We start from the raw sequence: 23,396 nt of genomic DNA on the forward strand, positions 1-23,396 counted from the left end.
GAGAGAGGGGGGGGGGGGGGGGGGGGGTTCAGGCGCTCGAGCTCAGCATCACCGCCTCAACGCGGCAGCAGCAGCGGCGTCAGGTCCGGACAGCTCCGGTGCTGAAATCAGCTCCACCTCCGAATGAAAACCAAGAAGGCACTAAAACAAAAAACAAAAAAATAATAACCTTACTAATCCCTATGCGAAAAACAAAAAACCAAACAAAAACCACGGTACTTACTCGAGCATGCTGCCGCACTCACACGTAGACCGACGCGTAACCGCGCCACGTGGTCACATGACGCGCCTCACGCACCAACGTGCGCGGTGGAAAACGCGCGGGCCGAGCGAGCGAGCGAGCGTGTGTGTGTGTGTGTGTGTGTGTGTGGAAGGTCACCGGGACAGAGCCACGGTTGCACCGCCAACTGTGATCAGAAGCAACTGAGATAAAAGTACATAATAATATCAGAGTAAAGTCGTTATTTAATGAGGGGAAAAGGCAATGTTATGAGAATAAAGGCGTCATTTGACGAGTAATTTGATGAATAAAGTTGTAATCTCATGAAGAAAAAGTCCTAAATTAATGAGGTAAAAGTCATGACATCATGAGGATAAAGTTGGAATGCAACGAGGAAACAAGGCATAATATTATGGGACTTAAGTAGTGATTTAAGGAGAAAAAAAATCATAATATTGCGAGATTTAAGTCTTATTTTTTAATGAGGAAAAGTCATAATATTACGAGAGTAAAGGCGTAATGCAATGAGGTGAAAGTCATGATATCATGAGGATAAAGTTGTAATTTAATGAAGGAAAAGTCATATAGAGAAAAATGTAAAAAAAAATGAAGTCTGTGTGGTTCTTAGTTCTTTTCATGAGTTGTGCACAATGAGACCTTTTTAGTTTCTGATCCTCCCTAGCACCTGCACACTGACTTAAGGTCGATGCAGTGATCATCTCACGACCTCTTGCGTTCAGGTTGTGACCTTTGACCCCTAATTTGGGATCCGCTGGTCTAAACTGACAGGCAATGCGGTTTAAAATAACTGAACGAGCTGCAGCAGTTAAATATAGCGATGCATTGGTATTAACAATCTATGTGATCATGTGTCACTCAAATGAAGTCTTCTTTTAATACCCTTGAAATCATTTTTTAATATGGTTATTGTGTTTTGCTGATAATGCTAATGCTGTATTAGTATTTTTATTTAAGTTGATTGAAAAATGTGCACTTATTCCAAAAGGGTTATTTAGAACAAGAGGAAATTGAAACATCTGTGATGCAGTACCCTGCATTTTCCAGCAGAGGGAGTAGAGAGGGTGGAGTCAAGTATCCCCCATCATGGAAAATACTTATCTCAGCTTTTTGTACAACAGTGTGTTTGAGGGGATTTTTTTTTTTTCTTAGCAACAAATTGTACAGTTTGCAGATACTCTCTACAACAACAACAACAACTTATTAAAATAATAATACCCTATTGAAGGATAAAGGGTATAAAATACCCAATAATGACACGATTCTACCATATAATCAATGAGTTACACATACAGGAGTTAATAAACTGCTAGATGAAGTTTTTAAAACCTCTACAGCATACACGCACATGCTGTAATTATTCTTTTGGAGTATTGTGGAATCCATGCGTGACCCCATTTGACATTAAGGGGCACCGCACAGGCCACGGTGAAACATGAGAGGGACATTCATACTTTCCTGTTTCTTTTTCACCAAATTCGACATCATCTATAAGAGAATAACTGTGTTCAAATTGCATCAAATGGGTAAAAAAAAAAAGAAAAAAGAAAAGAGCAGAGCAGACGCTTGAATGGCATTTACTTCTGTCCTGACGTGCCAAGACTCCGGCATGGCTCCTTACCGGCAGCAGAGTTAAGGATTGGCTTGTATTTTTGGAAGTGTGTGTGTGTGTGTGTGTGTGTGTGTGTGTGTGTGTGTGTGTGTGTGTGTGTGTGTGTCTATGTATGTGTGTGTGTGTGTGTGTCTATGTATATGTGTGTGTGTGTGTGTGTGTGTGTGTGTCTATGTATGTGTGTGTGTGTGTGTGTGTGTCTCCTTGTTAGGTGTGCTAAAATATTTCCAACAGCAGCGACTCTGTCGGGAGATAGCCGGTGGGTGGCAGGGACAGGGACAGGGGGGCGTGGGGGAGAGAGGGGGAGAGAGAGAGAGAGAGAGAGAGAGAGAGAGAGAGGGCCTTTTTCTCTTCTGGCCACCTGGAAGAAGCCCTGCAAGATCTGTGGCGTGTATCAAAGACCAAGAAATGCAGAAATAATTCAATTCAGTGACCGGTAACTGGCTCCCAACATTTTTTTGTGCAACGATTAAAGCAACAGTTGTCCCAGCAGGGGAAACTGTGCGGCGGAGACGAGTCCAGTCGACGAATCCAAGGAGGAGACACCCGGACCCCATCCGGATCCAAATTAAGTTTCTGGTCGAGCGTGAAATGCGCGCGGGAGCTTCATGGACACGCTGAGAACTGCCAGCGACCGAGTCCGAGGGAAGACACCACTTCAGCACTGAGGAATAAAGAAGAAGCCCCCCAGCCGGTGTTGATGTCAGGTGAAGGTGGAGCGACACTGACGGAGCTCGCGTCTTCGGCCAGGTAACAAGCCCGCCGGCAGCTTCGCTTTCCGCCCGGTGCGCGGCTCGGGGCTCGGGACGCGGGATGAGCGGAGGTCGCTTCGAGTTCGACGACGGCGGCGCGTACTGCGGCGGCTGGGAGGGCGGCAAGGCGCACGGCCATGGCATCTGCACCGGACCCAAGGGCCAGGGCGAGTTCTCCGGCTCCTGGAACTACGGCTTCGAGGTGGTGGGGGTGTACACCTGGCCCAGCGGCAACACCTACGAGGGCTACTGGTCGCAGGGGAAGCGCCACGGCCTGGGAGTCGAGACCAAGGGACACTGGATTTACAAGGGGGAGTGGACTCACGGCTTCAAGGGGAGATACGGCCTCCGGATCAGCGTCGGGAGCGGCGCAAAGTACGAAGGCACGTGGAACAACGGGCTGCAGGATGGATATGGGACAGAGACGTATGCGGATGGAGGTGAGAGTCACAGAGTGGGACTTTTGAAAACTGCGGTCGTGCAAACAGAAGTAGAAATGCAGCCACGCGTTAAAGTCCTGGATGCACCGTCCGACATGAGTATGACAGTATGAGCATCGGCGTATCCTGTGAGAACCAAGAGCGGAAGAACGGTTTGCGTAAAATCCACCCATCTCCTAATCACATGCAATATAAGCGTCACTCGAACGTTGTAGCTGGTTTAATGTGGAGCAAAGCTCAGCCTGTAGAGATGTCTCAAATAATCATCATGCCTAACATGTATCAATTCAAAATACTCCATATACTGCTGGTTCATGGCTGTATATTGCATAATAGATCTGAGGTTATATATATATATAGAATCATAAAATTGTACTCAAGTGGAGCACTTGAGTTACTTTCCACCTCTGGATTACACTAAGAGGAACCATCTCTAAATCAAGCCAAATGACCACAAAACACCTCAGGGCCCCTAATCGTGACCCATTATGGTCCGTCGCACCAAGTTCAGTGCAAACGGAGCAGCCTGATGATCCTTATGGTCGTCGACGACGTCTGTGAAGCCAGAAGAAAACACGTCTCTGCTGCTGTCAGTCAAGAGGTGCCCTCCGCTTGTTTGGAAATTTAAACCCCACGGAAATGTTTCAGGTTTTTATTTAAACTACGCCATCATCGACGGAGACAGAGGACGTATACAGATCTTTTACTGATGTCAAATTGAAAAATCGAGCATATTTTATATGCTCCATTGGCCTAATTAAGTAAGATTTTGAATGGTGGATATTTTCTTCTTCTGGAAAAAGTACAGTACACAAGCAAAAGCCGAACGTCTTCACGTTTCAACAGGGAAAAAGTACCTGTGATACAGAAGAACTATCACATATTTTTCTTGTTGGATTATATTGCTGATAGATTGCTGCGTACACAACACTGTCATGCTGTGGTTGGCGTAGGTGAAGCTACTGTAACCTACGTTATGATATCATGTTAATCTGTAAAAAATATATTCATTGATTGCATCTTCTTATGTAAAACACGAATCTGCAAATTAACTTTAGTTTTTTTTTCCAAACAGATGTAGTAGAATAGAAAGTACAACATTTCCTTCTGAAATGAAGTTCAGTTGAGTGATTAAGATACAAGTGAGATAGACAAGTGGAGTGAATTTACTCAGTTACTTTTCACCACTTACCATCGAGAATTTGTTGTTAGTAGAGCAGATTCCTTCACACCAACTGAGTGGTTACAAAGAATCCTGAGCATGTTCTCATCCTGAAATACCCTCTGGAAACTCCTGGTGGTACTGAAACCCCCCCCCCAAGTTCATGAATTTTATCTTGTAGGGAGATCCAAATAAGTTGGGACACGTAGAATTGATCATGCTTGTACAGCGGCAGTAACTTACCTTTTTTTAACAGCTGACTCATCAGCCCAGTCTGGTGGAGGTCGCTGTGGGGGGATGTGATAGCACCAGATGTCAAGATGTAATAATAGCCCACAAGCCCCATGCCCTCACGGACTGAGGCCTAGCGTTCGCTCTAATCCACACACATGGCAATTTTAGCATGAGACCAAACCCTCGAGATGACTTGTCAGTGGGGGAATTACCGACTGACACTAAAGATACCCACGACTCTGAAAAGTATGAGCAAACTATTTTCACTCCATAGATTAAACAAGTCACTCCGTGAAACTGTACTTATGCACAGTGGTTCGTTGAGGTTAAATGCTAACATCAGAATGCTACCATTCTCACAACAACAGTCCTTGAATGCTAATGTTTACTGGATTAGCATGTTAGCGTGCTAACTAGCACTAAATATGCCCTTACTTTTGCAGGTTATAAAATATTGGGACATTTGATATTTTGACCAGATTAATGAAAAAAATGTCATGTCAATCCGTCCAACATTTGTTGAGTTGTTTCAGCCATGCTGATAATAGATTTAAAAAAATCTAATATTATATTTTGAAAGACAGAAAGAGAGTCAATAAAGGTCAGTAACTACATGTATATCTGCAAAATAACTAGGGTCATTAGTTTTGCGGGTTCATAAACCCCAATATTGGATGAATTAAAGGTTGGTCACAATGATGATGCTAAAGTTAAGGGACCACCAAAGTTATTACCTGAGAGGGACGTGAATGTCCTACTCGTGGTGGAGCAAGAGGAAAAGTCATGGGACCATGAATACAGCATGGTTTACTATTTAGAAATTATGGGTTTCTTCCTTCAACCCAGTAGATGTTGAGATATTTTACAAGATGAGACAAAAAGTTAGAGGTTCCCTAAAATCAGTAGGATTCATATTTTGGAAACCATGAATTTTTTTACCAAATATCTTGGCAATTCATAAAGTAGCTGTTGAAACATTTAATTCTTGACTATAGTGGTGGAACGAACAACAGACTGACTGACATAGCCATCTGTAGAGCTACGCTAGCATGGCTAAAAACAGCATCTGATGTTTGGTTTGTGGTGTTGACAGAATATAATTCCATTTCATTCTAGATAATTAAATCTCCCTGTTTTCTGATATTTGTAGGTACTTTCCAGGGTCAGTTCACTGGTGGTATGAGGCATGGCTATGGTGTTCGTCAGAGTGTTCCCTACGGCATAGCAGCAGTTGTCCGCTCCCCTCTTCGTACCTCCTTGACCTCCCTCCGCAGCGAGCACAGCAATGGCACCGTCTTGCAGCAAGACATCCCCATCATCACCACCACCAATGCCTCCGGTGAGGAGACACCCGTCGCCACCCCTACCCAGCTGGGACCATCCCGCGGAGGCTTCGCCCTCACCCTCCAGGTGGACCCAGATGCGGTGAAACCCAAGAAGAAGGGCCTGTTTCGCAGGGGTTCTCTGCTCGGGAAACTGAAGAAGTCCGACTCAAGCACCTCGCTGTCCAGCCAGAAGAGCAAGATCAGCTTCCTGAGGACAGAATCAGCTCTCAGCTCCAACGCAAGCGATACCAATTCCACCATCAGCATCGGGGACGAGAGCCTGGCCGGAGCCGAGGATTTCCCCCCAGTTGAGGCCGACATTGACGCCACCACCACCGAGGTCTACATGGGCGAGTGGAAGAACGACAAGCGCTCAGGATATGGAATAAGCGAAAGGTCCAGCGGGCTGAAGTACGAGGGCGAGTGGCTGAACAACCAGAGACATGGCTATGGGTGCACCACCTTCGCAGAGGGAGGGAAGGAGGAGGGCAAGTACATGAACAACTTGCTGGTGAAGGCCGTGAAGAAGAGGATGATCCAGCTGAAGGGAACCAAGATCAAGCAGAAGGTGGAGCGGGCAGTGGAGGGAGCTCAGAGGGCTGCAGCCATCGGCAAGCAGAAGGCAGAGATCGCGGCTTCCAGGTAAGCAGAGTTGAGAGGAGAGATGATTCTCCCAATTGTTTCATGTTCTTCATCAGTTGTAGGAGGTAGAGTCGGTCGTCCACAAACCTAAAGGTCCACGGTTAGTTCCAAGCTTCCCCTGGTCCACATGCTGAATGTGTCCTTGGGCAAGACACTTAACCCTGAATTGCCTCTGATGGCTCTTCTGACAGTGTATGAATGTGAAGGAAAGAGCACAGGAAGGTTTATTTTTCCTCCAGTTTGACTTTTCAGGAATATATTAAAACCCAAAAAGGCAATAAAACAACACTTACTGCTGTGTTCATGATATTTCTGGAATTCTAAAAGATTCAGCTTCTTTCCAAATCCAAACAAAGATGGTAGTCAGTAATATTAATATTAATTATTATCCAAGGTGTGTTTATTCCTTTTGTTTGTCTATACTGAAGGGCTTTTTTTAATTTATAAAAATAAGCGTTGTGTCCTCTCACTGGATTTTACATCCCGACCCTACAAGGCCTTAATCAGACATAGGGCCGACATGACAAAGAGCACAGTATGGACTCTGAATCCATTACATCCCCCTGACGTCATTATACATAACTACAAATAACAAGATAAGACTAAACAAAATAGATTTTATTCAACAAAAGTTCTATTATAAAATCTTTTCAATTTAAATGGCATATTCTGTTAGATGACTATGATTGTTGTGTGTGGATTCCTATTATAAATTACACATTTAATGGGGTCAGCATGACACAATTGGTGTCCCTATGCAGAACACCTTGCTCTATGTCATGCTGGCCAATTGCCATTGCCAGTTTTTTGTCATGTTTTGAGAGCAAGAGTCCAGTGTGCAGACACTAGGCGTCTTTTTCCTTCGTTGAATCTGTCGTCCTGCTCCTGGCATAAGTGATCAAACAGAATATTTTATTCCAGATGGTGTTTGAGTCTTTGAGTATTCAGCTTAAGCCCTTCAGAACATTGGTGTCTGTTGTCAAATGACCTTAAGGGTTTTCCAGACAGTGCCTGGTAATTATTTTTCCAAAAAATTACTCTGCTCTGTGGCTCAAATGCAACGACATGCAATACCTGTCCGAACTGAAAATGTATAGTATATAATATTTCAACAACTAAGACTGGACTTTATTTATTTTTTTTAAATTGCACTGTGCCAAGTTGCAGCTGTAACTGTCTGAATACTTCATTGCTGATTTTACCTTCGCCGGTCTTCTTTGTTGGTGTCGTCATGGTGCGATGACACTTTTTGCCGCAGGTTCAAGAATCTTTTGCTTCCAGCTTAGCAGAGGGATGAATTTGAGTTCTAATTTTCCAGCACACGAGGAAAAAGAGGCTACACAAAAACAAAATGATGAAATTAAGTTAGCATGCAGAGCAGCCCCAGGGTCATAGAAATAAAATAAGACAAAACAAAAGTACAAATAACATGAACCAAAATTAGAGCTGCACATATGAACTTCAGTTTGTCTTTAACCATACAAGGCGGTGGTGTTTTTAACCGCTGTCATCTTCTGCACCTGAAATAAGCTCAGTGTTTACAGCAGTGAGACTTGCGCTGATGGACTGCAGGCCCCTGTCGCTGCAGATCGAAATCTAAATATTGTGCTCTGGGGATAAGCAGTATGGGCCGGTGTGTATTGAATTAGTCCTTTAGGATCACCTACAGCATATCCACAGACGCCTGGTCAGAGCTGAGAATGGAAGCACACACTTGGTACAATGCTTCTCAAATTACCCAGTATTTCACGCAAAAGAAATTTAAAAATCCCATTAATTATCCCACAATCCCGCAGACTTATCTCCTGAGCCATAGGGGCGCGGCCCCTGGACTAACCTACCCAACAACAAATAAAAAAAGTTAAAACTACTTCCGTGGCCTGGGGTCACTTTCTACAGAGAAACTACAATGACTTGTGATACTTCAAGCGGGATTTTTTTACATTGTCATAGTGGTACTTTTATTGTAGTGAGCAATCAGAATACCTCAGTCACCATGATGGAAATGAACTAAACAGCTACTCTAGAGTGGCACCGGGAATATTAAACTAAATTACAATTATTATATAAGCTGTGGGGACGTGACACATCTGTTCCTGGCAGTGGTTTTCCTCGCTCTACGATCCTCTGGCAAAGTACAACCTGTGCACGGCATGGGACGCCAGACCTGGCCTCTTGGAGTACAGCTAGCTGGATAGCGTTCGCTGGCATTCAGACGCTCTGTGGACATTGTTCTGTTGCGTGGGGCAGGCAGCCGGGCGTCTGGAGGAGGACCTGTGTGGCAGGACGGGGTGTAAATGACGCACACACGGGGGCCCTGTGGTCACAGAGGAGCCCTGACTAAATATGGACACACACACACACACACACACACGCTCCTGCTGTATCACAATCACTGGGGAATGCAACAGCTGATTATCCCCCCTCCCCCTCCTTTCAAACCTCCATCTTTCCTGCCTAGTCACAGACACACACCCAGACTGTTTGCTTAAACTGAATCACACCCTTTTTTTTCTTCTTTTATTACGTCCGCACATGTATTTCAGGCTATTATTTCACAAAACTTGTCCTTCGAGGCGCACAACAGAAATCTGCTTGCTGACTTTGTTCTGCTTCTGTCACCTACTGTAAGCTTCAGCTCGTCTTGCTTGACGGCAACGGTCAGAGATCACAGATCTCGGTCCATCTTGCGTCAGCAGCGGTGTCAAATGGTTCCGAGGATATAAATATGACACAGCTCATAAGCAAGTGCCGGGGTATAAAGGGTTAGTGTATATATGCACCACACCTAGCTTTAGTTGTGCAGCTTGGATTACATACTGTACTGCTGATACGAGCGTTTTGTGCCGGTGGGCGATCGGCCGCTCGTAACATGTGTAAACAAAGTTCAGGTCCTGACCTCAGCGGGGGTCTATGCGCTGTCTGTTTTTACAAGTTACTTCTTTAATGAGAAATAATGTCAGAGAGGAAAAAATAGATGGCGAGTTGTTAGATGAGAGCTCCGTGGCTATTCCTCGTGTGACCTCTTGCTAGTGTTGCAATTAGCACTTAATGTATGTGTATTTTGGCCAAGTGATTTGATTATACTCTGAAACATTTAGGCATCTTTTTATAGGGACTAATTCCCTCTTTCACTCACCCTCTGCCTGTCACACACACACACACATACTGCACAGTTGAACAAGACCCTCCACAAAGATCCAGTGGCACATGCCAGAATGACAGAAAATCTCTTGCCATCAGCGGGCTCCGGGACAACTGCAGCATGACGAGAAACAGATGGTCACGGAACAGTAGGACCTGTGAGAAGAAAGACTTTTATTGCACAGGATCTACGTTACATTAAGATTTATGGTGAAGATTAATCTATGATCTCACGGCTCTAGGCGTCAAATACACGACTGAGACTCTCTTCTGCAGCTGACGTCTCATCAGTCCTCCGAGTACAACAGGCGTCACCTTAAGGGAGCCCTAAAAGCATAAGGGGTATTTGGGTCACAGTGTCAAATGTCACGTCTGCCTGCAGAGAAACACTGGGCGACCGACACACACTGCAGCAGTTATACAACCTCAAGGGCCACTATGGCAAATATTGTAGTTGAATCTTTTAGTTTTACCCTGACAGATATTCGTTGTATTTACAAAGTCTTACAAAGAGCTTGCCTAAGCCTAAATATCCCAGATGAAGGTGCTGCCATCTTGCGCTAGTGACGTCATTTGGAGCCAGAGTCTGCGCAGTGGTGACCGTGAAGAGGAGCCACGGTATCGAGGTCGCGGGTCAGCTGTCAATCATGACGTCTCAACCCTTTTTATAGCATCAAATAAAAAATTGAAACCAGGCTTACCAACAAAATTAACGCTACCAAAAATGAAATGTATTTGACTTGTACCTTTTAGTTTGGTCCCAGAGGATGATCCAGATGTTTTGGCCTCACTTTTGGGAGTTGTCATGACGTCCATCCAAGTGACAACCCACCGCGAAGTCACCCATTTGTTCTGATTGGACGATACTAGCTGTTATTCACACTGCATCCACTCTCCAATGCATATCATCTATTTATCATCTGTTTTCCTCTAAAAGGGATCACAATTTACAAAATGAAATGACTTTGGAAAAGACATGAAACTAGAGATTGGTACCATAAACTCCTCAGGAAAATGTTTACTGACGTTATAAATCAGGTGAGAAGTTGAGTCGATTTTCATAGACCTCTATAGAAACTGACTTCTTTCTTTCCAACCAGTGGAGTCGCCCTCTGCTGGTGATTCCAGCGTATAAAGGTTTGAGGCATTTCCTCATTGACTTAATTTTCCGGACCCGGTGACTACGACCATCTTAATATACAGTTTGTGATCCTAACAGTGTGGCAGTGTGAAAGGAGATGTGAAATCGAAAGGCTTGTTGCTTCAAGGCTGTTGTAATTATAACTCTGTGTTAAATGACCATGTCAGTGTGATCATAAAGGTGTGAGTTTGAGAGAACAGGGGAGAAGAGGTTCCTGGAAGAGGAGGTGCTGACTGTTTCTGGACAGGTGGAGCTCATCTACATCAAACAGGGAACCCCAGGAGTCTCTAATTGTTCCAGTGGGAAGCAACTTCCCCACAGAGTCTTCAAGTGGACCAGGAGGCTATTTTCACCACAGTGTAAAGTTACAGTATGTCAAGTATCCACGGAGTAATCACAATCAGTAATTCTCCCAGTTAATGTGGGACGAATACCAGCGGCCTTGAACTCTTTTAGTTAGCAGTGTGGCTCTAGAGATGGCAGCGTTGGCCCGTCAGTCCAAGACGTTGGCCCAGACTGAAATATCTCAACAACTATTGGATGGATCCCCATGAAATTTTGTTGAAAGAGTCATGGCCTTGTCGTGGACGAATCCTACCGAAGGTGTCGATCCTTAAGTTTTCTGTTGACACCCTCATGACGTTGACTGATATTTATGGTTTTGAGTAAGATCTCTCTACAACTATTTAACAGATTGGTGCAGATTTTCACGTTCTTCCCAAGGATGAATTAATAAACAATAAAAACATTTTTAAAAAGTAGCTTTCTCATTTTGTCTGCAAATTCCTGTGGCCGTTTCATCACCAACTTTAAAAACTTGCAACAAATAAAATGGCATTATCATAACAACCATTCAAAAATCTGCCTATGCTGCCATTGCCATGGTAACACCACATGACGAGAGAGAGCGAGTAACCGTGCAAAACAAAATAACATTATGACACACCTAGCAAAATGCCAAACCCTTGCCAAACAAGCTTTAGTGAGTTATATCTATATTGTGTCCAGTACAATATCAAGATGTGCACTTATAGTTATAGTTAGAATTTTATAAGTGATTTATTACAGGCGAGTCCTAATGATAAACTTTTCTGAGTGAAAAGGGTTGAAGTGACTCTCTCTCTCATTGTTCCTTCCCTCTCTCCCTGTCAGATAGAAACAGGTCTGATGATGAAGTGCGTGAATTGTGTTGCATCTCTCCCTTCCTGTAGGACGTCCCACGCAAAGGTGAAGTCAGATGGAGCTGAACAGGCGGCTCAGGCCTCCAACAGTGAGTCCAGCATTGCCCGGCTGGTTGCCAAAGAGCTCTCCCCTTCCTTCTACCAGCCAGGTCAGTGGAAATCAGAATGATTACACAAGGAATTATCCCCCCCAAAAAATACTAACTTTGGGGTCAAGCAATTATTTTCAGCTGAAGTCCGATGCCAGGAAGTTCATTTTTAGACTTTGTGCCTGAATGTAAAGAATTCAGACAAAATCTGCTCAAAAATAAAAAGAATTCTCCACCTTCAATACAAATGACACAAAATGTGAATTACAGTATGATTTTTTTAGGAAGTCCAGCTTGGCTGAGGCTCACTACAAGATTAGTCGCATTTCAATGTCTAAAAAAAGGAACATCTTATTGGGCTGAAGGGATCATATCAGTTTCATCGAGAGTCTGGCACAACAGCACAGCAGCCATTTTGGAGCCTCTTGCATTTGTCTCCTGCTTTCTCCCCCAGCAGAAAGCTTACAGGAATCAGGCAGGTGAAATGTTTGCTGTGGTTCACATTTTCTCCTTGAAATGGGAGCAAAACAACTTAAAAATTAGCTTCGATCCTATTAAGGACATTTAAAATGATCTCTAATAGTTTGGGAATAGCAGGGCTTTATTCACGTTATTTTCCTTCTGTAGTGAGAAAGAAGTGCTTCATGATAACTGCTGTATGTTAGCTATAGGAAATATTATGATTTGTGTAAAGTTATGACACGAATAATTGCGAATGTACAGTAGTTATAACTGTTTTGACGATATAGATTCAGTGAATGAGAACAGACTTCATTAAACTGAATGAACTGGTCTTACCCAGGTCCTGAGTATCTGAAGAAGAGGGTCTTACAGGAGGTCGTGGAAGGCAGTGAGAACACAGACACTGCCATGCATGACCCGCTGGTGGCTGAGGAGGAGCCTCTGCCAACACCGCCTGAAAGCCCACTCATGAATGAACTGGACGGCCTCATGCCTGGCTCATCCCCAGGCCGCACCCCCTCCCCCAGCCCGGGCATCATCAACAAGGAAGATCCCAATCTCCTCAGTCCAGGGAGCTGGAATGAAGACAAAACCAGTAAAGGTGGTGGCAGTAGGGGAAGCAGTAAACCCAACAGCAGGCCCAGTAGTCGCCCCACTACCCCTTCAACCCCCATTTCTGCTATTACCTCAGCTGTACCTGAAGAAGGAGGGGCCCCCATCAGTCGAGGCCCTTCTCGTTCCTCCAGCTGTCAGAGCAACAAGAACGAGCAGGGCTCTGACCTGGAGATCAAGCCCCTGCAGAAATTTGAATCTGAGTCAAAGGCTCCAGACGTCACTTCCGCCGTTGCTGCCCCTGTAAGGAATAGCCTCATCTCTGAAGATGACGAAGAAGCTGCGCGTCCCTCCCCCAAAGTGCCCAAAGCTGTCACCCCTGAGCCCAAACCTGCAGAGCTCAAAACCGAAAGATCTCCATCAGTCCAAGAACGAGCACCCTCCATCTCTGAGAACAAAGTGGAGTCCAGGGAGGTGAGCAGGCCGTCCAGCAAAGCCGAGACAAAGCCATTACCAAAATGGCAGCCCAGCCCAGCTCCATCCCCAAAACCTGCACCCAGTCTTGAACCTAAAACAGTACCAAAGCAAGTGGAAGCCAAAGCCATTGTCGCCAAACCAGCTCTCAAGGTGGATCCCAAAGCTGAAGCTCGTCTGAAGGCCATTGTGTCGAGCGCAAGCTACGAGGTGACTACAGAGTCAGAGCTGGAGGTAAGACAGTAAATATACATGTTGTCCAATATTAGAGTTTAGGTATGTTAGCAGCCTGGCTGTGGGGACACAGTCTGTCAGTCGGTCGAGACCAAAGTATCTGAACAACTACTGACAAGTTGCCATGAAATTTTGTTTTGACATTCATGGTGCCCTCAGGATGAAACCTGATGGCTTTGGTGATCAAGGTCAAAATAATAAGTTGTCATATAATTTGGTTCATGACTAAATACCTACAAAGCTTTATACAAATTACTCAAAGCACATTTTCAACATGCCAACATGCTAAACTAAGATGGGAAACATGGCAGAAACAGTATCAGTATTGAAATCATATACGCATGCTAATTTTAGCATTTAGCATCAGGCTAACAGAGACTGTGTTCTTGACTAACTAGAATGACACTCAGTAGATGTCATACCTGCGCCAAGGCCCAACAGTCCTTAAATACAATCAAGCCACACCAAATGGCACACACAGATATCAGTCCCCTAAATATCCCTAATTTTTCATCAAGATCCATGAATTATTACATGGGAAATCTGTAAAAATATCTTTACATACAGTCTATGGTTTAGACAGAGGCAAGTCTCCCCTGTTTCTCGTGTTTATACTAAGCTAAGCTAAGCGGTCATACCCAATGCACTGATATGAGAGTGGTATCAATCCTTTAATGTAACACACAGTAACTCTCTCTGCCCTCATTCACCACAAATGTTCCTTTTTTTTTTTCCAAGGGCCCAAACACCATAATGATCTGCATGGTGATCCTGCTCAACATTGGCCTGGCCATTCTCTTCGTACACATTTTGTCATGAGACCACCACCTCAGGTAATCTGCGGTTAACGATGTTGGAAGATGTGACGCAGTGAACTCACCCTTGAGCTCCACACGTGCGTTTTCACGATCTGCCCTCAGCTGAAAATACAAATGTTGGTTTGCCGCAGGTCACCAGCAGTGTTGGAGAGCGATGGCGTACCTCCTCCTCGGAAAGGACCACAGATCAGAAGAGATCGCTGAGGGGAGGTGGAGGACGAGGAAGAGGAGGATGCAGGCAGCCACAGCTCTTCTGAAGGTTTTTGTTGGTGTGACTGCGTGACACTCTGACCTCTCTCCAGAGGTTAGAGGACCTGAAGGACACTGAATTGACTGACATGATTCAGTATATCTGAATATGGTGATAATTGTATGTTAAAGTGCGGAGGGGTGTGGGACTGGATGGTAGAAGCAAGGTGGCGGAACTCATTGTTTTAAATACATAAAAGCTTTTAACTAAATCCTTAAATTGGCACAAATAGGCTGCCTCTCACAACAATAATTTTGTATGCTTGTTTGCATTATGTAGTCGCCGGCTGAAGGAATGTTGATCACATATACAGACTTAATATTCTCTCCACTGTGCCTTTCGACTGCAGCAGACGTGTGAAGGATTTGGGAGTGATAACTGTTTAATATCCTCATTTTAATCATCTGCAATCAATGTCCAATGTTTGGTTAAAAAGCTGAAAATAATGGAGGAGGAGGCTGAAATGTGTGTTTATGTCAAGACGCTCTCCAATACTCCTGAAACTGTAATCAAATGTTCTGCACAGTTGTTGCTGTTGTCCCCTTTATGCTCTCGACTGTCTTAAGAGAGACTCCAAAGCATCGAGTTACATTTGCAAAAACCTGTATTTGAGTCTGCTGTGTTTTACACTGTGAAAGTTTCTTGTTCTCACTGCATTTATCATCACTCTGCTGCTTCGGGTCTGGGAGCCGATCAACCAAAGATGAAAAGGAAATGGGAAGCTAATGAGTGTCACTGCTTTTGTGTATGTACTGTTCCTGCACTGCTGTTTAGCACCCGGGTGCTTTTAAATGAGAGTTGTGTATGTTTTTAGCGATGGAATAAGAGAGCAGAATATGAAGGCTGTATGTTGTAGTATGTTTGCTCAGTCTACAGATTTATATTCACAGAGTGGTAGCAGCAGGAGGTGGGATGGGATTATGTGTTTTTGCCTGTAGGCTCCTGTCATGTTTATGTGTAGAAAACTCTCACTGCATCACATTCAGGGCCTGTTATGTTTTTAGAGCCAAATATGAGTTCCACTTTTCTAGGCATGAGGTCACTTTGCGTCTGTTTTTGTACCATTTTGAAGTGCACAACTTTTCAGCATTCAAAAATATTCTGTCAAAGAAACATGAAACCCTAAATTTATTTATTTCCCACACGAGTCAGACAGATTACCTCGTGATTGTGAGAAGGAGAAAAACATAGGATTCTTAACTCTGTGTCTTACATCGAGAAGAGCACCCTTAGGAGGTGCCATTTAATATTTGCCCTGTTTTCTTTTAGCCATGAAACTTGGGTCTTTAAAAAGAGATTTTTAGCTGAAAATAGATTTGCCTTTGATTTTGAACACAGACCATTGGTTGTGCATCGTTTTCATGCAATAAAAAAAACAAAAAACAGTACAAGGCATCTAAAAAAAACTGCACCTTTCATATTTGGAAAAAAACTTTAGACTGATAGTTTTCTTATCAAGGCAATCATCAAATTGACAGAGGAACTCAAAATTAAGTGCAATAAGTAGTTTTCATACAGGTCAGTATAATGCAGAAGCCATTTTTGTCAGTTTTAGTGCATTTAATGAAATGAGAAATAACTGAAATTGAAAAAAAACAAAGATGCAATTTGTGTGGCCAAACCTGGCCAAAACTACAATGTTCAGATTAAATAAAAACTTTTACAACACTTGTGAACGTGTTCATTTTAATGAGTGAGTCGGGACACTTGAATTTTTTTCAAATCTGCTCACCGCTCCCAAATTGGTTTAACAAGTTTCAACATTCATGCAATGATCATTATCTAGAGAAAAAAAATCCAGTATAGAAACAGCAGCACTAAGTATTTTTAAACACCACCTGTCTGTGAGCAGGAGACCCCCACCATCCCTCCGCTGGGCAGTTAATACCACTAGCTATTCTATTTTTCTTTAACCAGGGCAGTTAGTTAAGCCTTGGTCCTGCTCTCACAGAAAATACTACCACACCTCAAATTAGTAAATAATTATCTGAAAAAACTGTGTGCTGGAAAAGAAGTGTTGTAAAAGCAATTTAGCAGTGAATAGAGTCAACCTGCAATGATTTGACTTAACGTTTACTACTGTGGCGTGGAGTCTAAACATCTGCTCAACACCACTGCCGCCAAGTGGCTAAACTGAATAAAGCAGCTACATCTAATCCAAGCATGTTCACTCTTTTAAGTGGGAAAAAATTACCCTGGTGCAGCGGTTTAGAATTAAGCATCTCTGGTTACAACCATTTAAAACAGTTTGATATTTTAAGCACAGAGCAATCAACAACGCTCCATTTAAAATGTTTTGCAGGACCCTCTGCTCTGAAATGAATGAAATAAAGCGCAAACAAGTGCATTCAATGAACATTGACTTTGAACAGTAAAACTGAAACAAATTCAACAATTTTAACATTTACACTTTGGACATTTTTCCTTCAACATTAGTGTAAAAAATGTTTCACATTTACTTTCTTTTCTTTAAGGCACATTTGCGGAACAATAGAAGAAAACTCATGCCTTCAATTAATACTCCTCTCCCTCTCCATAACCCAAAAAAGAATCAATCCCATACTCCTCATAATCTTTGTCCAGAGTTGCCTTGTCTTCTCTGGCCTCGGAGAACTCACCCTCCTCCATACCCTCACCCACATACCAGTGAACGAAGGCGTGCTTGGCGTACATCACGTCAAACTCATGGTCACGTGGAGCCCAGGCCTCTGCAAAAGCAGTGGTGTTGCTCAGCATGCACACGACCCTCTGGACCTCTGCAAGAACTACAGTGAAACCTTGAAACCAGTCGGACACCAGTCAACAAACTGGATGGCGCGTCTGATTTTGATGGAGGCAATGGCAGCATTGACATCTTTGGGAACCACATTTGCTGTGGCAGGGGTCACATTTCACCATCTGATTGGCTGGTTCAAAGCAGGTGTTTGTGATCTCTGACACTGTGAGCTGCTTGTGGTACGCCTTCTCAGCCGAGATGACAGGGGCGTAGGGGGCCGAAGGGAAGTGGATACGGGGATATGGCACCAAGTTGGTCTGGAACTGTCAGATCAATATTGAGGGCACCATTGAAACAGAGGGAGACAGTGATGGAGGACACGATCTGACTGATCAACCTGTTCAGGTTGGTGTTGGTAGGACACTCGATATCGAGGTTCCTACGGCAGATATCATAGATGGCCTTGTTATCCACCATGAAGGCACAGTAAGAGTGCTCTAGGGTGGTCAGGATGGAGTTGAAGGGCTCCACCACAGCCGTGGAAACCTGGGGAGATGGGTAGATGGAGAACTCCAGCTTGCCGTAGTCAACTAATGCCTTTCCAACAACTTCCAACCAATCAGAAACGTTGATGTTACCATAATGCCATAATGTCGTTACCATCCATAGGTCTACCATGACCTATGAAGTTGTGAAACGATGGTATTTGCACCCGTACATACCACAAGGCGGTACGCTATCAACCTTGATAGCAAAAAAAATATGTATTTGCGATATCATTGAGAAGAACTACACTACACGCAATCCCAAGTGTAGCATCAATGTCTCTGATTGGTTGGAAGTCGTTGGAAAGGCATTCACAATGGTTTATGGGTTGAGTAAAATAACTCTTAAAATAATTACATACACAGTTGTACCTTTAAAATTATTTAAAGGATTTTATGAAACATCAATGGTGAGAGAGAATCTGAAATTCACTAATAACTGTGCTGTCACTGTTGAGCTCAATATTTGCTGTGCTTTATTATTCATCACCTTACTCTTAACTCTTTGTCCCATTCAGGATCCCGTAGAATGATCACTTTCCAGTGATCTGATTGGTCAGTATTTGGACTGGTGACTGGGTTTGATCTTTTATCTTGATCTTAACCTGCAGGTTAGCCGTTCAGCATAAGTTATCATAGTGAACAAGCTTCTTACGGAAAAAACAGAGATAAACCTTTAGTTACCTCGACAACCACAAATCCTACTTCGTAGTATACGCCTCTGGTCTTTTGTGTTTCGGCCGGGTCAGATTATTAAAAATAAATAATATATAAAATTATCATAGTGTTTCACTTTGACCAATAAGTAAAGGGCATTCATCTTGCTCTGCCTGGCTTCATATTTTCTGTAAACATGGTTAGTGTGAAAATATGCTCTTGTCCCCCTTCAATTAGATGTTCATTTCACGGCTCTGTCCACGTTTTAGCTTTAATCCAAAGCAAAAAATCTAATGTTGGACAGTTGAAAAAGAATTTAACGGCAAAAAAGTCTTTTTTACTGTAATTGTAGATGATTTTAGTGTAATTAGAATAGAAAGACAAATTCATATCATTCTCGGCTGCTAGTTTTATGCTTTTCCTGTCTGACAAACCCAGTTACTGAACGATTGTGCTTTCAGCCTGAAATATTCCTGTTTTAACGCCTGTTTGAGAATTGCTCTGGCAAAGATGGATCATCTGAAAGCATTCTAGGCATTTTGGTCATTTTCTGTCTTTTAGCTGAGGAAGGCCTGTTTGATGATTTACCCATTGGGCTTGCCTTTGATGAAACTGCAACCACAGGCTTTTCTAACTAAACCTATAGCTCCAGGAACAGTCCTCAATATGTGATGACTAGCTTCAAATTTTTGTTAGTTAACCTAAGCTGAGCTTTTTAAATCTCCTCCGCAAAGTAAATAAATGCACATTGATAGAGGAAATTTCTTTTCTTTACACAGCGTGAGTGCATCTCCATCCACATTGGTCAGGCTGGTGTACAGATTGGCAATGCATGCTGGGAGCTTTACTGCCTGGAACATGGGATCCAGCCAGATGGACAGATGCCCAGTGACAAGACTATAGGAGGAGGAGACGACTCCTTCAACACCTTCTTCACTGAGACTGGAGCTGGAAAACATGTTCCAAGAGCTGTTTTTGTCGACCTGGAGCCCACTGTCATCGGTTAGTGTCATAACTTGAGAATACATTGAGGAAAATTAGGAAAAACTTGTGTTTCAAAGCAACTGATTCAATGTCTGTTTTTGTCTCTTCAGATGAAGTACGCACTGGAACCTATCGCCAGCTGTTCCACCCTGAGCAGCTGATCACTGGTAAGGAGGATGCTGCCAACAACTACGCCCGTGGACACTACACCATAGGCAAAGAGATCATTGACCTGGTGCTGGACAGGATCCGCAAACTGGTGTGTAACTTAATGTCAGGATCTGTTGATTTTCCTGATTTTGGCACAGAATATCAATCTAAATCATAACATTGTCTCATATATTTGATCACTGTCTCCCTCTCTGTCTTCAGTCTGACCAGTGCACTGGCCTTCAGGGCTTCCTGGTTTTCCACAGCTTCGGAGGTGGCACCGGCTCTGGTTTCACCTCCTTGCTGATGGAGCGTCTGTCTGTGGACTACGGCAAGAAGTCCAAGCTGGAGTTCGCCATCTACCCAGCTCCCCAGGTGTCCACCGCAGTAGTGGAGCCCTATAACTCCATCCTGGCCACCCACACCACCCTAGAGCACTCCGACTGTGCCTTTATGGTGGACAACGAGGCCATCTACGATATCTGCCGTAGGAACCTTGATATCGAGCGTCCTAGCTACACCAACCTGAACAGGTTGATCAGTCAGATTGTGTCCTCCATCACTGCCTCCCTCCGATTCGATGGTGCCCTCAATGTTGATCTGACAGAGTTCCAGACCAACTTGGTGCCATATCCCCGTATCCACTTCCCTCTGGCCACCTACGCCCCTGTCATCTCAGCTGAGAAGGCGTACCACGAGCAGCTCACAGTGGCTGAGATCACAAACGCCTGCTTTGAGCCAGCCAATCAGATGGTGAAATGTGACCCTCGCCACGGTAAATACATGGCCTGCTGCCTGCTGTACCGTGGTGACGTGGTACCCAAAGATGTCAATTCTGCCATTGCCACCATCAAAACCAAGCGCACCATCCAGTTTGTGGACTGGTGTCCGACTGGTTTCAAGGTTGGCATCAACTACCAGCCGCCCACTGTAGTTCCTGGTGGAGACCTGGCCAAGGTCCAGAGGGCCGTGTGCATGCTGAGCAACACCACTGCTATTGCAGAGGCCTGGGCTCGACTTGACCACAAGTTTGACCTGATGTACGCCAAGCGCGCCTTTGTTCACTGGTATGTGGGTGAGGGTATGGAGGAGGGAGAGTTCTCCGAGGCCAGAGAAGACATGGCAGCTCTGGAGAAGGATTACGAGGAGGTCGGAATGGACTCTGTTGACGATGGAGGAGAGGAGGAAGGAGAAGAGTATTAAAAAACACAAGGCATTAGTTAAAACAGAAAATAATTGATTGCAATGTCTTCTTGAAAGCAATTCGACAGAAATGTTGGTCTATCGATTTACCAATTTGGCTGTTCTAAATAAACTTCCTGTGACATGTGAAGTTGTTTTTTTTCTCATTAATTCAACTTAAATATATTGTGTATGTTAACTAATAGAGGAGGAAGCAGGGAATATTTAAGCAATATGAAGGCATTGGTCTAACAGGAAATAATCAATTCCAAATTAATTTTTAATATATATTTTTGGTTTGTGTATTTTACATATAATGCCAAGCAGAAGTCATTTGAGGTCACTTTCCTTATACACCTTATTCCTCATTTGTGTGGATGAAACGTGATTTGTGAAACCTATGAACGCATCATCTCTGACATCCATGACTGTTTAAAAAAACAGAACTCTTTATGTCAAACTGTCGTCAACAACAGCAACAGTTGTGACAATATAAAAATGCATGCATTCAGTGATATAGTCGAAAAGTCAAAGGGGAACAACATAAAATAAATCCATGATTGGATTACTTTACTTTCCTGTGGAGTTGGTGACGTTTCAAAGAAGCGACGACCAATAGTAAAAGAGCACACATGACCGTTGGCCCTTTGACCAATCACACTGAGCAGGGGCCTGTACTACGATGCGAGTTCAACATTCCCAAAATGTGTTTTTCAACGAGAAAAGGAGAGATTAAAAACAAACCAAGGGAAATTGAATTTATTTTTATTTTTCATTATTTCAAAAGAAATGTATTAGCAATAAGCTAGCAGCTTTCAAAAGAAAGGTGGCTAGCTATTAGCAAACTCCCACTACGACAGCTAGCTAGCAGCTACCTAGCTGAGATCGACACAGCAATAGCAGCTGTGTCGATCTCTCGGGCTTTTATTATCTGAATACAGTAAGAGTTAGCTAGCTAGTTACTATTAGAACACACACACACACAGTATCATAAATGAATCCGCATTATAGCTGCGGGGGGGCAGCAGAGCCCAGACGTTGGTGCTACACCCCTGTATGCACCTGTAGGGACTAAAAACAAACGGTCCTGGACTTTTACCCCCAAATAGGCCCCACCACCACTAGAATGGGCACAAACAGCCACTAGCTTGTCCTGACAGTATCTCACATCGGCAACGTGGTGTAGTTGTGTCCCCGCCAGGCTACTTACCAGGAAGTGGAACATGTGCTCAGGAAGAGCAACTCCTTCTGCTGGCTCTCCCTCATCAGAGTGTTCAGGCTCAAGGTGTTTACCTGTATTATTATTTTTTTTTACATTTCTTAGCGTCCGTCTCTAAGGACTTAGCATGTTTCTCTCTTTTAACTTTTCGCAGGCCTCCTTTGTTTTTACGCTTTTTTTACTAGCCAACACGGAGCTATGTGTGCACTCTTCTTCTTCTTCGCGTTAGTTTCGGTTTAGCAAATCAATTATTGCATTAGCGCCCCCTGCCGTTGGCCTGCAGACGTCATTTCGTCTGCCTGATGAAACCAGCCGGGACTTGGGGCGCGGCCGAATTGTCAATTTAGCATAGGGGAGGGTTCCCAACTGAGTGAAATGACCCGGAAGTACTTCATCGCCGCAACCATCGAACACGATAGCGATAGGTAACCATTTAGGAAACATTTGAGGAACTGTTAACGATAATAATGTCATCCTTTTCCATTCCGTAATGTACATGCATTGGTTACTTGCTACTTGTTGTCAACTCGTGACTGACAGTTCAGGGGGCGCAGTATGTCAATTTTTGTAATTAGAAGTGTTGAAGGTCTGAGCTACGACCAGACTCGATGAAAGTTTTACCAGATTTAATCGTCTTTCAGGGGAGAGGGGGTGAGGATTGAGGGTGGCGACGTTGAGCAGGCAGGCAGAGAAGCAGGAGCTTTGGGAAAAAAACTTCAGAACAAGATCCAAACAAAGTCATGGAATAAACTGGCCGAGTGTTTCACCACGGTCACGACGGAACAATCTGGCGACGAGCAGTCAGAACCAATAGACAGAATAGGAGCAGTCAAGGTGCACCCCTGACATGAAGTCTGTTTTTGGTTGATAATGTTGTTAATGTAACAATGATTAATATTGAAACGAGTTACTGGCATATTACACAATTCTCTTGTCGTCAATAGCGAACGCACTTGCGGAAAAAAACAACAACAGCAACCCTCTCTTGCGGCGCCCACCCCTGGCCTTTTACGCCCTAGGCGACCGCCTGTGTGTCGCCTCTTCCACGGGCCGCCCCTGTCATCAGCAGCCATAGTGAGAGCTGTTTGAATTCTTTGAATGCTAAGGAAAGGTGCTTCAATTCTTCCTTTTCCTATCTCCCTAAACATAGGGTACACTGGACCTTCCCTCTCGTAGATATACTACTGTCGTTT

At 43.9% G+C, this 23,396-nt stretch overlaps 2 protein-coding genes, 1 long non-coding RNA gene and 1 pseudogene across 3 annotated transcripts; 2 read left to right on the plus strand and 2 right to left on the minus strand.

The window, feature by feature from the left end:
- Nucleotides 1-4: 4 nt before the first annotated feature.
- Nucleotides 5-10,965, minus strand: LOC118317397. Its single transcript, XR_004795412.2, has 7 exons — nucleotides 10,296-10,965; nucleotides 9,784-10,210; nucleotides 8,463-9,705; nucleotides 7,608-7,741; nucleotides 4,448-4,491; nucleotides 4,235-4,345; nucleotides 5-141 (listed from the first exon to the last, which is right to left on the minus strand). It is a non-coding gene; the product is annotated as an uncharacterized LOC118317397 (long non-coding RNA).
- Nucleotides 2,104-16,418, plus strand: jph2 (junctophilin 2). The gene is made up of 6 exons (XM_035646012.2): nucleotides 2,104-3,042; nucleotides 5,589-6,405; nucleotides 11,902-12,020; nucleotides 12,763-13,682; nucleotides 14,421-14,515; nucleotides 14,632-16,418. Exons 1-5 carry the CDS (start codon nucleotides 2,664-2,666, stop codon nucleotides 14,499-14,501), a joined length of 2,316 nt encoding a protein of 771 aa, XP_035501905.2. The 5' UTR covers nucleotides 2,104-2,663; the 3' UTR covers nucleotides 14,502-14,515; nucleotides 14,632-16,418.
- A 1-nt stretch (nucleotide 16,419) lies between these two features.
- LOC118317395 lies at nucleotides 16,420-20,031 on the minus strand (annotated as a pseudogene).
- On the plus strand, nucleotides 18,736-21,135 carry LOC118317381 (tubulin alpha-1B chain-like). Its single transcript, XM_035646020.2, has 4 exons — nucleotides 18,736-18,867; nucleotides 19,448-19,670; nucleotides 19,763-19,911; nucleotides 20,025-21,135. Exons 1-4 carry the CDS (start codon nucleotides 18,865-18,867, stop codon nucleotides 21,003-21,005), a joined length of 1,356 nt encoding a protein of 451 aa, XP_035501913.1. The 5' UTR covers nucleotides 18,736-18,864; the 3' UTR covers nucleotides 21,006-21,135.
- Nucleotides 21,136-23,396: the final 2,261 nt, after the last annotated feature.

Source organism: Scophthalmus maximus, chromosome 3, assembly GCF_022379125.1.
Source record: "Scophthalmus maximus strain ysfricsl-2021 chromosome 3, ASM2237912v1, whole genome shotgun sequence".
Taxonomy (NCBI): domain Eukaryota; kingdom Metazoa; phylum Chordata; class Actinopteri; order Pleuronectiformes; family Scophthalmidae; genus Scophthalmus; species Scophthalmus maximus.

Bases quoted from the DNA above. Each gene is read 5' to 3' on its own strand.
- jph2 (XM_035646012.2), top strand. From the start codon at position 2,664: ATGAGCGGAGGTCGCTTCGAGTTCGACGACGGCGGCGCGTACTGCGGC. The intron at 3,043-5,588 runs GTGAGAGTCACA...TGATATTTGTAG, and splicing joins AGAGACGTATGCGGATGGAG to GTACTTTCCAGGGTCAGTTC. The intron at 13,683-14,420 runs GTAAGACAGTAA...TTTTTTTCCAAG, and splicing joins CTACAGAGTCAGAGCTGGAG to GGCCCAAACACCATAATGAT.
- LOC118317381 (XM_035646020.2), top strand. The intron at 19,671-19,762 runs GTTAGTGTCATA...TTGTCTCTTCAG, and splicing joins CCTGGAGCCCACTGTCATCG to ATGAAGTACGCACTGGAACC. The intron at 19,912-20,024 runs GTGTGTAACTTA...CTCTGTCTTCAG, and splicing joins TGGACAGGATCCGCAAACTG to TCTGACCAGTGCACTGGCCT.